Genomic DNA, 12,332 nt, shown 5'->3' with positions numbered 1-12,332 from the left:
TCAGATGGAGAGAATGACAGCTCCTGTTATGTAAACATTACAGTAACTTCCATCCCTTCTTTCTGTTTTATCCAGACAGGAAGAGATCTACAACAGTGCTCTAGATTAGACACCCAGGTGGTTTGTGACAACTCCAGCCCCATGCATATCTCCAGTCTCCCTCCTAAGGAGCACAGCCTCCCAGACCTATTTTCTGAGTCATGGAGCTGCTCAGGCGAGCTGAAATGTGATTTGAAGCGTTCCAGTGAACAGATGAACCGCCCAGGACACGAGGGCAGAGCACTGTGTGTGGCACTGTGTGTCTTTCACAGGCTGCCATAACCTTCACCTCCCCCCTCCTCAAACCATGGCGACAAAGCACCACTCCCAGTCAAGACAGGGCAAGGCTAAAAGCAGATATGACTCTGTTGTGACTTCACAGGGTTTTCCTGCAGATTTACGAGAGGATGTTTGACATTACCAATGACCTCATTTTCACTGTAGCTTTGTGTGGTGAAACATGGTTGTTAATGGCCAGTTACTGTATCTCGCTGTGAAATGTTTAGAATACCCAAAATTGCAGTCTTATTGCATCTTGGATGCTTGTAGCTGCTTTAAAGGCAAATGTGTGGAATGTGCGTGTGTATGTGCGTGCGCATGTGTGAGTGAGAAATAGGGAGAGGGTGTTTGTTGGTGACAGAAAGAGGGAAATGGAAGAGGAGGATGAGGTGGCTTGGTTGCGACACCTCTGAACTCGTCATATTTCAAATGGTAGACAGGGTCACTCACTGGTCCTTGTCCAACACACAGAAGGAGTCCAAGAAAGGAAAGTTGGCAGCAATACTCTCAAAGTCCTCCTGAGAGATGTAGCCATCATGGTCATGGTCGTAGTTCCTGAATACAGACTTCCCAGAAAAAGACATGAACAAAATACTGTAAGTGATTTACAAGCACCAGTCTTTTTTTGAGTCATATTTGAGTAATTGTTGGTTTATATACCTACTCAATATTTGGTATTGTGACAGAAAAAGCCACTGACTGATTCTTGAAATAATGTATGAGATATTTATGGACGGGTTACCCATCCTGTAGATAGTAACATTTTCAAGCGTTCAGACCACAGCCAAGCTATGTCCTCCTGGATTTTATTCAAGAGAAGACACAGGTCAGTTACTGTAATGGAAACAACTCACATCCACCACCTTCCTGATGTGCTTGTTCACCACATTGGGGTCAGGTTTGGTTGTCACACCTGACGCCCAGTCCAGAGGGGCCATTGGCTTGTTGGGGGTTGTCGGAGAGGTAGGCTGTGGGGATTGAAAAGATAGAGAGTTAATATAGGAACTCTCAGGTATACTGTATTATCTCTATTTTCATACTTTTTTTTCATGTTTTCTAATAACTACAGCTCCAACAATGCAGCCTATAAACCACAACAAGAAGTCTCACCAAAGACTTTGGGTTACGTGGTTCCCTTAGTAAGGATAGCTCATATATTTCATCTTCGGTGTAGTACAGGTCTAGAGAGAGCTGGAGGAAATTGTTTATGATTAAACATGAAAACAGATTCAGCCTTTCTGCAATAACAAACACATTTATAATCATGTTACTCTTTTGTACGATCCTACAAAACGTTGTTTGATACCCACTGAAATGACAAATTGAGTGACAGTACGATAAAACAAGTCCATTTCCTGTTGACGGGGAACCCTTTTAGGGCGGGACACTCACGGTGAGCAGGTAGATGAGGTCCATGTTGGGTTCCACCTGGGCTGCGGCACTCTGCAGGGACACCAGCTCGTTGAAGGTGAGGTAGAGCTGGTGCATCTTTACGATGTTCACCTTGTCGTCGTCCACCCAGTCGGAGAAGACCACGTGCACGGCGATCAGGTCCTTCAGGTGGACTCCCAGGATGGGGACCTTGAAGCCTTCGGAGTCTGTGAATGCCTTGCGGTAAGCACAGTAGTTCCCATTGGAGGAGACCAGCTCCGTCATCTCATTCCAGATCTGACGTGGAGGGGTAAGATGTCAGGAAGTGGAGGACAGCATAGTTATTAGGGTAATAAACCATTACAGCTGACATAACGTGTCATAACCGGTCATAACACTATCACAACCCATATATTACCCCTGCTATCACAACCCATATATTTACACCTGTTGTGACATATATTGCATTATTTTAAGGCTGGTTATGACACCTACATAAGAGTGCCAAACCCCACATTTATTCAAATGTGTTTTTTCCCTGGCAAAAAGTTTCCTTTCCTTTGAAAGTTTGTTTCTTAAATCTTTTGTTGTTGTTGTAGTAATGAATTCATGAGTCATGTTTTTTTCCCCTCATATCTTAATAAATAACTTGTAGAAAAGACACTTTATGACACTCATGGAGCCTCATGACCATCCTGTGTCACTTTACCTGGACTAAGAAAATACACTTTATGACACTGTCAAGAAGCATTATGACCATCAGAATCATATAAGCCAGATAGACCTGTCACGTACATGCCCTTATATCAGTCATCAGTCAAAAGGTGGGTGAATTCTCCTGCTCCTGAAATCTGCTCCTGCATTCATCCCAGTCATCAGCAACAGAGCATTGGGGTAGGTGCATGTCTGACATCAATGTATGCGCAATTACAATGAGAACGTCATATGGTCAATTAAAGAAACATATATAACATAAGTATACTGTTGACACGCAGGCTATGGTGTAATGGAATGTTTTGCCTTGTGTTTTGTGGGTTGTGACACTTATATGTATGTATCATAACCAGCCATAAAATAACGCAATATGTGTCACAACAGGTTTAAATATATGTGTCATGACAGTGTTATGACCATAGTATAACAGGCAAGTTATGTTGGCTGTTGTGACATAACAGTTAAGATTGCTGTGTGTCAAGTAAAGTGTTACTGATATTAGATACAGTACCGAAAAGATACAGAGCGAGCTACATGACAGCAATCGATACAATACAGATGGTATCAAATGTAACATCAAATGCCAGGAAATTAGGACGGTATCAATTCTGTGTGGTGTCCTTTCTGAAACCATCCCCACATGGTAGATGATTAATTGGTCTAAATGTATCCTTGGCAGATGCTAAATGAATACGACCATGATCTAAAGTAAGCGAAAAGGTAGAATCACATCAGATGATATTAGTGAGGCTGTGACAGAGCAGAGGCAGGCATGCGTGCTGACCTTGGTGACCTCGGGAGCCAGATGCGAGTGGGTCTCCTTCAGACGAGAGATGGAGCTGTGACTCAGACCTCCCACCACGGCCATCAGCGTATTAAAGTTCTGCAGTTGGAGGAGTTTCTGAAGGACAGAGTGGCATGGAACAAAGTGGAAGAGAAGGAGAGAGAGGAGTTAGAGTGAGATGGAGAGAGGGATAGATAGAGCGAGAGCAAATGAGGAAGAGAAATACAAATTACAATTTTAAAAAACGAACATACCTAAAACAACTTTATTCCAATACAGTATCTAAAGCAACATACACCAACATCAATGAATCTCTCTTTACATCAGGGGAACATGCTGTAACATCTTATTTAAAAAATGTCAGAAGCTTTGCCTGTAAAAAACTACAAACAAAGAGCCCTCTTGAGTTGAACAGACTCGCTTCTGCATTAACTGAGAAATTGCCTTCATAAATAGACATGAGTATGGTTGCTAGTCATTAGTCTTCTGAATAATTCCTTTATCTAATTCCTTGTAGATGATAATGGAGGGAGAAGCCCCTGGTATCTGATCAGATTAAGAGGCCCAACAGCATGCATGATGCTTAATGTCACCCCCTGCCCCCCAGCAATTAGACATGGAGAATCGCATGAATCGAGATGAGACAGTGTTATTGCTAGAGGGAAGCCCTGTTCTTACGTCAGATAGCGCAACGATTCCTCCTGCATTGATCCGTCTCGTTTCTCACAAAGAGCAAAGGGATGGATCAAAAGTTATTCAATTACAATGTGCCATCATATCATCACTTTTCAAAAATACTGGGTGCGTTCGAGTTGTAAGGTTACTTGTGTAATGAATCTTGTGAAAGCTCTTGTGGATTAATGTTGAGAAACGTTATGATACGCAGCTTGTTAAACAGCATTAAGAAATACCATTTCTCACCATAAGCTATAAGACTAGACTTAAATTGCTGATAAAGATACATAAGGAAAGCATAGAGAGGAAGCCTTTCTATAAGAGAAAAGAAAAGCATGTGTGGGCAGCAGTAGCTTTTAATGAGCGGAGGGTGTTTGTGATCTAATTGACAATGTTCCAGTTTCATTGATACAGACGATTTAATGCAAGTCAGGCTCAGCTAACTGTCTGATTAATATACGGTACATGCTTCATATTGAACCATGAGTCCCTCTAGCTTCCTCTGTTGTTCCTTCTCCTTCGGGATGTTCACATACTTATAATGAGAGATTTTCTGAACATGGAGGCGAAAGAAACCGCCTATTCATTTCAAGCGTTACAGTGCCGTACTTTTAATGAGAATTTCTGCCTCAAGAAATTGCCCCGACCTCCTTTACAGTTGCTTGTGTCAGAGTGGGCGGGTTTTACACTCATCAGAGAAACGAAATTGTGAGGAGTTATGGAATATAGGATGTAAGTGGAGAGGTGGGGAGAGTGAAGCAGCGTGAACCAGCAACGCCCCAGCTGTCAGAGAGAGACAGAGATAGAAAAAGAGAGAGAGAAAATAAAAAACACCCACTAATAAACACTGTGGTAATATGAAGGAGCAGACTTTAACAAAATGTTCAGATTGAACCTTTTAGGGCCCTCTAATGGCACTGTCCTGTACAACTTTTTTTTTAAATGATCATTTATTTATTTATCATTTATTTGGTCGTTTCATTTTGAGGAGGCTGTCACATTGTGTCATGACAGGCTTCTTGGGCAATTAAACAGGGAAATGCATGAGCCCAGTTGAGGGACGAGTGTCTCGTAAGAGGGATGCCACCTGACGTAAGGCAATGCTGTGCTTATCTATTCATGCAGCATAATGGACAAGTCTTCCATCTACACTCTTTATGCTCCCTGCATCCTTATTCCCAATTCAACCGTTGCCCTAACCCTAAATATGGGGTAAGTAACAATACATGGTTCACAGAAATAATGACACAGTTAATAAGTGCACTGTAATGTAAAGTGTTACCATCAAACCTACAACTAGGAAGTGCTCTCTTCCTACCTGGGCCACGTTGATGTATTTGGTGATGACCTCAGCACGGTGTTGGGGTGTCAGCTTACTGAGCACCATGAGTTGAACCCACTGGGACACTCCGTTGAACAGGGCGATGGAGCGCTCCAGTGTTGGGTTATCCACCAGACATCCATGCATTACATAGCTTTGGTAGTCTGTGAACTGGGTTTGGGGGTTGGAGAAAGGGAGAGTTAGTGTCCATGGCATGTACAGTCGGCTGAGTAGATAACACAGACGTCATTGGCATATACTGTGCCCTACGTAAACTGGTGAATTTACACGTGAACTACCCAGCAAATAAAACTAACTGAAATGTAGAGCAAACGTATCTAAGAACATACTCTGTGGTGGTGCGCAATTAGCCTGGGGACGAGGTTAGTTGACAGCCAAAGCTTTGTTCTTGTACTTAGTAACAGTACTAGAGGGGCTAAAAAGAGTTCTGTGGAAAAAGTACTCTTGGGAAAGAGTCTTGAGGAATGTCACACACAGGGGTTAGATAGGGAAGAAAAGGCCCCAGCAGGTGGATGGGTTCTCAGGCCAAGTGTCTTTTTCCACCGGGGACACTCACTGATATCCTCCTGATGGACTTGTACTCCAGGAACGTGAGGTGTTCAGCCAGCTCCATGGGCTCTAGGTGGTCAAATAGGAGTGAGGCTTTGCCCTTCTTGGCCTGCTTCTTCCTCTGGGTCAGCTTTCTCATCCAGTCATATGATGGACTAGAAAGAAATACACACAATCTGTTGAAACTTGTGACTGTGTGTGACTGTGTGTGACTGTGTGTGTGTGTGTGTGTGTGTCCGCCCGTCCTTGGGTAATCCCTCACATGGTGGAGATGTCAATGAGTTTGAAGTGTTCCTCACAGCCCAGCTGAGCCGCCACGTCTCTGAACTCCTCAGTGAGGCGGATAAGGCCCAGGTCCAGATTAAACTCTGCAGGGAACACCGTAATCCAGTACCTAAGAACACACACACAGCACAGCGGAATGGCTGATTTAACACATATGATATGTTGACTGTTTGCATGTGTACATTATGGCTGAACATCACAGTGTGTAGCCCCAAGCACCAGTGCCTGTTGTAAATGAAGGATTCACAATGATATTATAGTCTCTCTCAGAGGGCAAAGGCAGACTTGAGGGGGACTGACCCTGCACAAGGACTGCTGGGGTCTCCTTGCGCAGTGAGTAGTAGTAGTGTGATGTAGTGAGATGGACAAGTCCAGCAGATAGTCATAAATGTGGCCTAAATCTTTCTCTAGCCAACAAATCATGTTGTTTTCTTAATCTGGAAACAACAAATGAATACAAAGAACCAATAGCATTATGCTCCTTTAACAAGTGAATGGCCATTGTGGTATTCCCCCTTCAGATTAAAATTAACTGCAAAATAACATGAACTTTAGGATGGCCATCGTTACAGTAGATAACATTACATTCAGATGATTTACTTAGTCCTTGAATTTCATATCAAGGTTGCACACAAAATAGTGGGACATATATAATGAATTGGCAGACATTGGTGAAGGGGTTTACCCGTGAAATGAGAGTTTGAGTATTCTGTTAAAGATTGCCTGAGGACTTTTCTGGGTAAGTAATGGATCACAAGACTCCTGAGTCATTGAACGCTTTCGCCCCAAACAGCATCTCCACTTCAGATGGCTGGCAGTGGCCCACGTCACATGAGGACAGCCACTGGCTGTCACTTCCAATGACATCATCTCATCCCTCATTGCACCAGCCAGTCAGTCACAGAGCCCCGAGAGAGGAGCACAACATTTTCAGCCGAGGGGGCGGGTTGCCTAGCAATAAAAAACATCTTCAATACTAATAAAGAGCTCCGAAGCTCCTGGGTATGAAGTAGTGTTTTTTTTTTACCTCATTAAATAGCAGATCTTCAGTCTCGTTCTTTGGCACTCATCTCCCTGGCAGTCACGGTATGTGGGCTTGTGTCAAGGACAGTTGAGCACTTTTTGAAGACATTTCCCAAAGCCCCATTACAAATGGACACCAGTCCCCATTTCCAACAACCCTCATCCCCTCCCAAAAAACACAACAATAAAAAACATCTTTCACGAGAAGCAGCTGTAGATTTATTAGTTGGACAAAAGGTCTCCACTCATGAAGAATAACTAAAGTGTTCAGAGAGGAATGCCCAGTATCTGGAAATAAAAACAACGGAAGTTCAGGCCATGTGATGAACCTCTCCACCACTGCATGTGTGCATTCTCTAAATAACTGTTACTGGGCCAATGTTTTCCCTCCTCGAACCATTGAAATAGTGATCTTAGAAGTAGCTTTGGAGAGGCCTTGGGTAGGGAGCCATGTATGCTGCGTAGCCTGTCTGCTATCACCTTCAAAGGAACACAGCTGTTTCTCTGCCCAGGATCCAGTCACAAGCATGCAGCAGAGCAGACAAACTCCTGCCTTCTCTGTGGTACTTTGGAACTCTCCCAGCATGGAGGGTCACGATGGATGCATATTGGATGTATACATGACTGTGAAAAACACACAATCAGTTGCTCGCCTACTCTCAAGAAGACCGAAGAAATACTCTCATGGGCTAACTCACAAACAATGAGGTGAATCCATGAGAGTTACAAATATAAGTACTGTGTATTAGGTACTGAAGGACAAATATAAGTACTGTGTATTAGGTACTGAAGGACAAATATAAGTACTGTGTATTAGGTACTGAAGGACAAAGATAAGTACTGTATATTTTGTTGGGTTAAAGCAAAAGCAAAAAGTGAGAGTAAAGGCAGAATAGTGCAGAATAGTGCCTTTGTATTCTGTCACATGGAAGAGACTATCTGCTCTGGCTCTCGTCATACCGCATGGAAAATGTAGAATTTGCCACAAACTGGTCCCGGGTCACATATTTTTAAGATTAAGATTGGAGGTAGGCTTATCTCTAATCTGATTCTAGATCTGCGCTTAGGGGCAACTTCCATCTGAATCACCACAGCCATTACTCCAACCAACAGCAGGGAAAAGATGGGGGGGGGGGGGGGGGGGGGTTCATCAGTCATCAGTGGAGAGGCCTGACGCCAGGCAGAGTAATATCTCAGGGTCATGGTGTATGATGGAAGCAAAGAGTTCAGAGAATAAGGCGTTCGCTGTTGAGTGGTCGTCTGAAGACCACGCACGCGACAACAAACCACTTAGTGGTATGGAGTCTCCAGGAAAACACCGTCCAGAACCTTGCTAACTGAATCAGATTCAAATGCAGTCATGACGCACTAGATACAAATCATACAGAGAAATAGGACACTATTAGGTATCGATTCGATCCAGGTTGCACTTCCTTTGAAGCGGTTCTTTATCTCGAACATTGCTCTTAAATGCATTTGCACTTAAGGAACATGTCTAATTCTTCCTGATGTTATGTTCAGACAATCTGCATTAACCCAGAGCTTTGCGATCAACCAGTCATAATTGGTTGCTAGAAATGACAGAGTTGACTGATATACTGTCCCTTAAAATAAACAAGCGTTTGTATACTCAGGAAAAGTCAGTCAGGGTTAGTTAGTGTCGCACCACCCAGAAAATACATTTGGCACAGTCAGGGAACACAGCATTCCATAGCGTCCATATTGTATACTCTGCCATATCTTAACACTACCAGAAAGGCTCAAAATGGCATATGACCATTGTTCTTTGTTGTTCTGGTGTGAATCCACATAAAGGATATATCATGAGCAGCTTCCCAGCCAGCTCTTTGGACGTGACGTACCAGCGGTGCATCAGCAGCAGGGTGCGAGGGAGCTGGTTGGACTGCAACTCACCATTGTCATCTGTGGAGAGTGATCACACCATAGAAGAGGAACAATTAGAACACCTACAGTATCTATATCTCCATGGATCACATCACACACCACTAAGATAGCTTCCCCACTGTGCTTCGGTGATTGGTCACTCACCAAAAGCCTGGATGCAGGCATCCAGTAGCGTGTTGAGGGGGGCTGCCTTCCCCAGCATTGATGATCCCATGGTTCCGCGGGGGGACTCCTCACAGATACGGGTTCACGCCCCCGGAGCAGGAGAACACATGGTACACCTCCACACCTGGAGGTCAGGGGTCAAAGCCTGCTTAGGAGCTCTCTATGAGAAGAGAAGACACAGGGATGCATCTAGATGTCAGCTTACGCTAAGCAAACATTGCTTAGATCTCTTTTTAAGATTCTTGTAAACACATAAGATATGGTTGTGGATGTTGTTTATTCATAAAGCACACAATCGGAATTTGTGTTCTAACTGTGTGGACACATACTAAATCCACCAGGCATATTTCCTTTTACAATACATACTACCACTACATGGATGCTATACTAGGTTTTCCAATAAACTACAGTGGCTAGTGAAATTAGGTGATTTCTACAGGGTCATGCTCCTCTCCTCCATGCTCTTCACTTCCTCAATACCCCCTCACCATCTCCCACAGCACGTTTCTGATCCCCACATCTGCAGGAGTGGGACCATCTTCTGAGAACTCCCATGGCAGCCATACATTTTTTATGACTTTCCGATGTGCTCAGTGGGTGGTACCACTAACAGCTCGTGATTCAATACAAATTGCATAATTTCTGGCCCAGTAAGCCGGACAAGACTATATCTGTCTACAATGGGACTGGGTTTATGTAATCTGGATACAGTGGTTTCTCTCTCTGCCTGATGAATATCAGTGATTGTCAGTTCATACAATATCACCACTGATGCCAACACAAAGTAAGTTAAGTACAGAAAAGGACATTTCAGGATGTTATTCTAGGGTTTTAGATTTCCAGATGAGATTTTACGACACAACAATAAAGGTTGAAATAGCAGAGCAAGTTGTCTGTAGTGATGACAGAGGTGGCGTCATTGGTAGGTTTGGTCGGTTGTTTAGGAAAGTGTTGCTGATTGGGATTGGTTGAGATTGGCCTGAGCCTCGAAGCAAAACAAATCATCAACCAGTGAATAAGGATTAGAGGTGCTTTGTGGGAGCAGGAGACCAAGTCCCTGTTGATTTGGAACTTGTTAATGGTTTTGTGTGTAATCTGTTGCCGTCACCTTGGTGAGGTGCAAACAAGACGTCATCCACAAGCCTTGTAATTGATTGTGCGACACTTATGTCAATATCATAACTAGTGCAATTGGTGGGGGTTAGGGTCAGGAGTAGGATATGTGTGTGTGTCTGTGTCTGTGTGTGTGTGCGCATGCTTTTCTGGAAATGAATCAAGCCCTTGTCCCTTGACTGTAAGGAGATTAGTGAACTCTATCTGCAGACGGAGTTGATAATATCTTAGATGTTGAATGTGTTACCATACTGACTAGTATGTATCCCTCAGTTATGATTCATATTTGTTTGTGTTAAAATGAATGACGTCCATGGCCTTGACTGAAGGCAACCTTTCTTAAGGCTCTATTCAACCAGATCCGCTTTAGCTGACATCTGCATAGCGGTTGTTTTGGTGGTGTTGGAGGTGGGACTGCGTTAGAGCTGTCATATCCACAAGTGGCTCCTGGCATTATACCTAAAGCGGACATTGCCATTGGCTGCACTGAGTCGCATTAAGAGAAATCCCATGCAACCTTGTCTACAAATTCCAACATTGGAATGTGAGATGTAATCTGGACATCGATGAGGCTTATGTAAATCCTCATTATTTTGTTTAATGATTTTCAATTTGAGCATCATTATTTCTATATAGCCTGGGAGTGGGATGGGTGTGGCTTCGTGACAATGATCAAGAGTAGCTGCTCATCTCCAAAACACCAGCTATGCGGGGGTCGATGATCGCCAATTCAAGCTTGATCGATTTGAATCTAGGACTTAATTAAGACTCGGGACAAACATAAATCAAGGCATAGTACCCAAAAATGTATAGAATTTGCATTGCGATCCTATCTCAAGCCTCCTACCTATCACATTTTGAGATGCATTTGAAATATAAACTGATGTACACATACTGTATGTGCATTGATATATTGATGAATACACAAAGAACGCCTGCTCTTTCCATGACAGACTGACCAGGTGAATCCAGGTAAAAGCTATGATCCTTTATTGATGTCTCTTGTTAAATCCACTTCAATCAGTGTGGATGTCCGTGCAGATTGAAGGGGAGGAGACAGGTTAAAGAAGGATTTTTAAGACAATTGAGTCATTGATTGTGTATGTGTGTCATTCAGAGGGTGAATGGGCAGGACAAAAGATTTAGGTGCCTTTGAATGGGGTATGGTAATAGATGCCAGGCGCACCGGTTTGAGTGTGTCAAGAACTGCAACACTGCTGGGTTTTTTACACTCAACAGTTTCTCATGTGTATCAAGAATGGTCCACCACCAAAAGGACATCCAGCCAACTTGGCACAAATGTGGGAAGCATTGGAGTCAACATAGGCCAGCATCCCTGTGGAACGCTTTCAATATCTTGTAGAGTCCATGCCCTGACGAATTGAAGCTGTTCTGAGGGCAAAAGGGGTTGCAACTGAATATTAGGACGATGTTCCTAATATTTTATACACTCAGTGTAGGTCAATAGTCTATGCAGAGGGAAGAGCAAATGCATGAGGAAGATTTGATCAACATTCAACTAGGTGGAAATTAAGAGTGTACAGTATCTGTTACGTTATTCCCTAGCCAATAGTGTATCACTGCACTGAAACAAAACAGCTGATGCCTGGTGCCAAAATGGACACCATGGCAGGTATGCCCGAGCTTGTTTAGCTCAAGCAATTACAGTTGATTAATAAGCGTTAAAGGCCCTAACAGCAGCACTCCTCACAGATAAGATCTTTCTGAAGCACCACTGTTTTTCATCATGATTTGCAACGTCATCTCCACTACATGGACGTGTATGTATTGAAGCAACTACGAAAGCCATAAAAAATTGATATAAAATCCTCTGTTTTTTTGTGCAGAGAAGATTTCTACCTCTTATTCTGTTTATTAAACTGCCAATTCCCTGTGCAGTCACACAGTTTGACCCTCTACAGCTGGGCACAGAGCCAGTGTCCAGATAAATGGAAAAAGCCATGCAGCCTTGGAGGGTCACACTTCAATAAGTTGAGACGGGCACTGATAAATTAACAACCAAAGGTCTGCAACTCCACTACTGCTCTGACTCCAGATATACCATACATGTTGTGCTCATCTGTGACT

General features: G+C 43.3%; 1 protein-coding gene across 8 annotated transcripts in view; it reads right to left on the bottom strand.

Annotated features, from left to right (window-relative positions):
- rasgrp3 (RAS guanyl releasing protein 3 (calcium and DAG-regulated)) overlaps window positions 1-12,332 on the bottom strand; it is a 54,495-nt gene that overhangs the window by 10,082 nt on the left and 32,081 nt on the right. For all 8 annotated transcript variants that reach the window (XM_021610313.3, XM_090239280.1, XM_021610306.3 and 5 more), the window contains 11 exons: window positions 9,111-9,291; window positions 8,882-8,984; window positions 7,066-7,128; window positions 6,016-6,147; window positions 5,761-5,908; window positions 5,181-5,354; window positions 3,188-3,304; window positions 1,711-1,986; window positions 1,429-1,509; window positions 1,173-1,286; window positions 769-884 (listed from right to left, as the gene is read on the bottom strand). In XM_021610313.3, coding sequence (XP_021465988.1) covers window positions 769-884; window positions 1,173-1,286; window positions 1,429-1,509; window positions 1,711-1,986; window positions 3,188-3,304; window positions 5,181-5,354; window positions 5,761-5,908; window positions 6,016-6,147; window positions 7,066-7,128; window positions 8,882-8,984; window positions 9,111-9,180 — 1,394 coding nt within the window. In that variant the 5' untranslated portion in view covers window positions 9,181-9,291. The remainder of the gene's footprint in view (window positions 1-768; window positions 885-1,172; window positions 1,287-1,428; window positions 1,510-1,710; window positions 1,987-3,187; window positions 3,305-5,180; window positions 5,355-5,760; window positions 5,909-6,015; window positions 6,148-7,065; window positions 7,129-8,881; window positions 8,985-9,110; window positions 9,292-12,332) is intronic.

This window comes from Oncorhynchus mykiss, chromosome 1, assembly GCF_057628025.1.
Source record: "Oncorhynchus mykiss isolate SJ-2025 chromosome 1, ASM5762802v1, whole genome shotgun sequence".
Classification (NCBI taxonomy): Eukaryota; Metazoa; Chordata; class Actinopteri; order Salmoniformes; family Salmonidae; genus Oncorhynchus; species Oncorhynchus mykiss.
The sequence above is the reverse complement of the archived record's forward strand: the minus strand, read 5'-3'. Positions and strand labels throughout refer to the sequence as shown.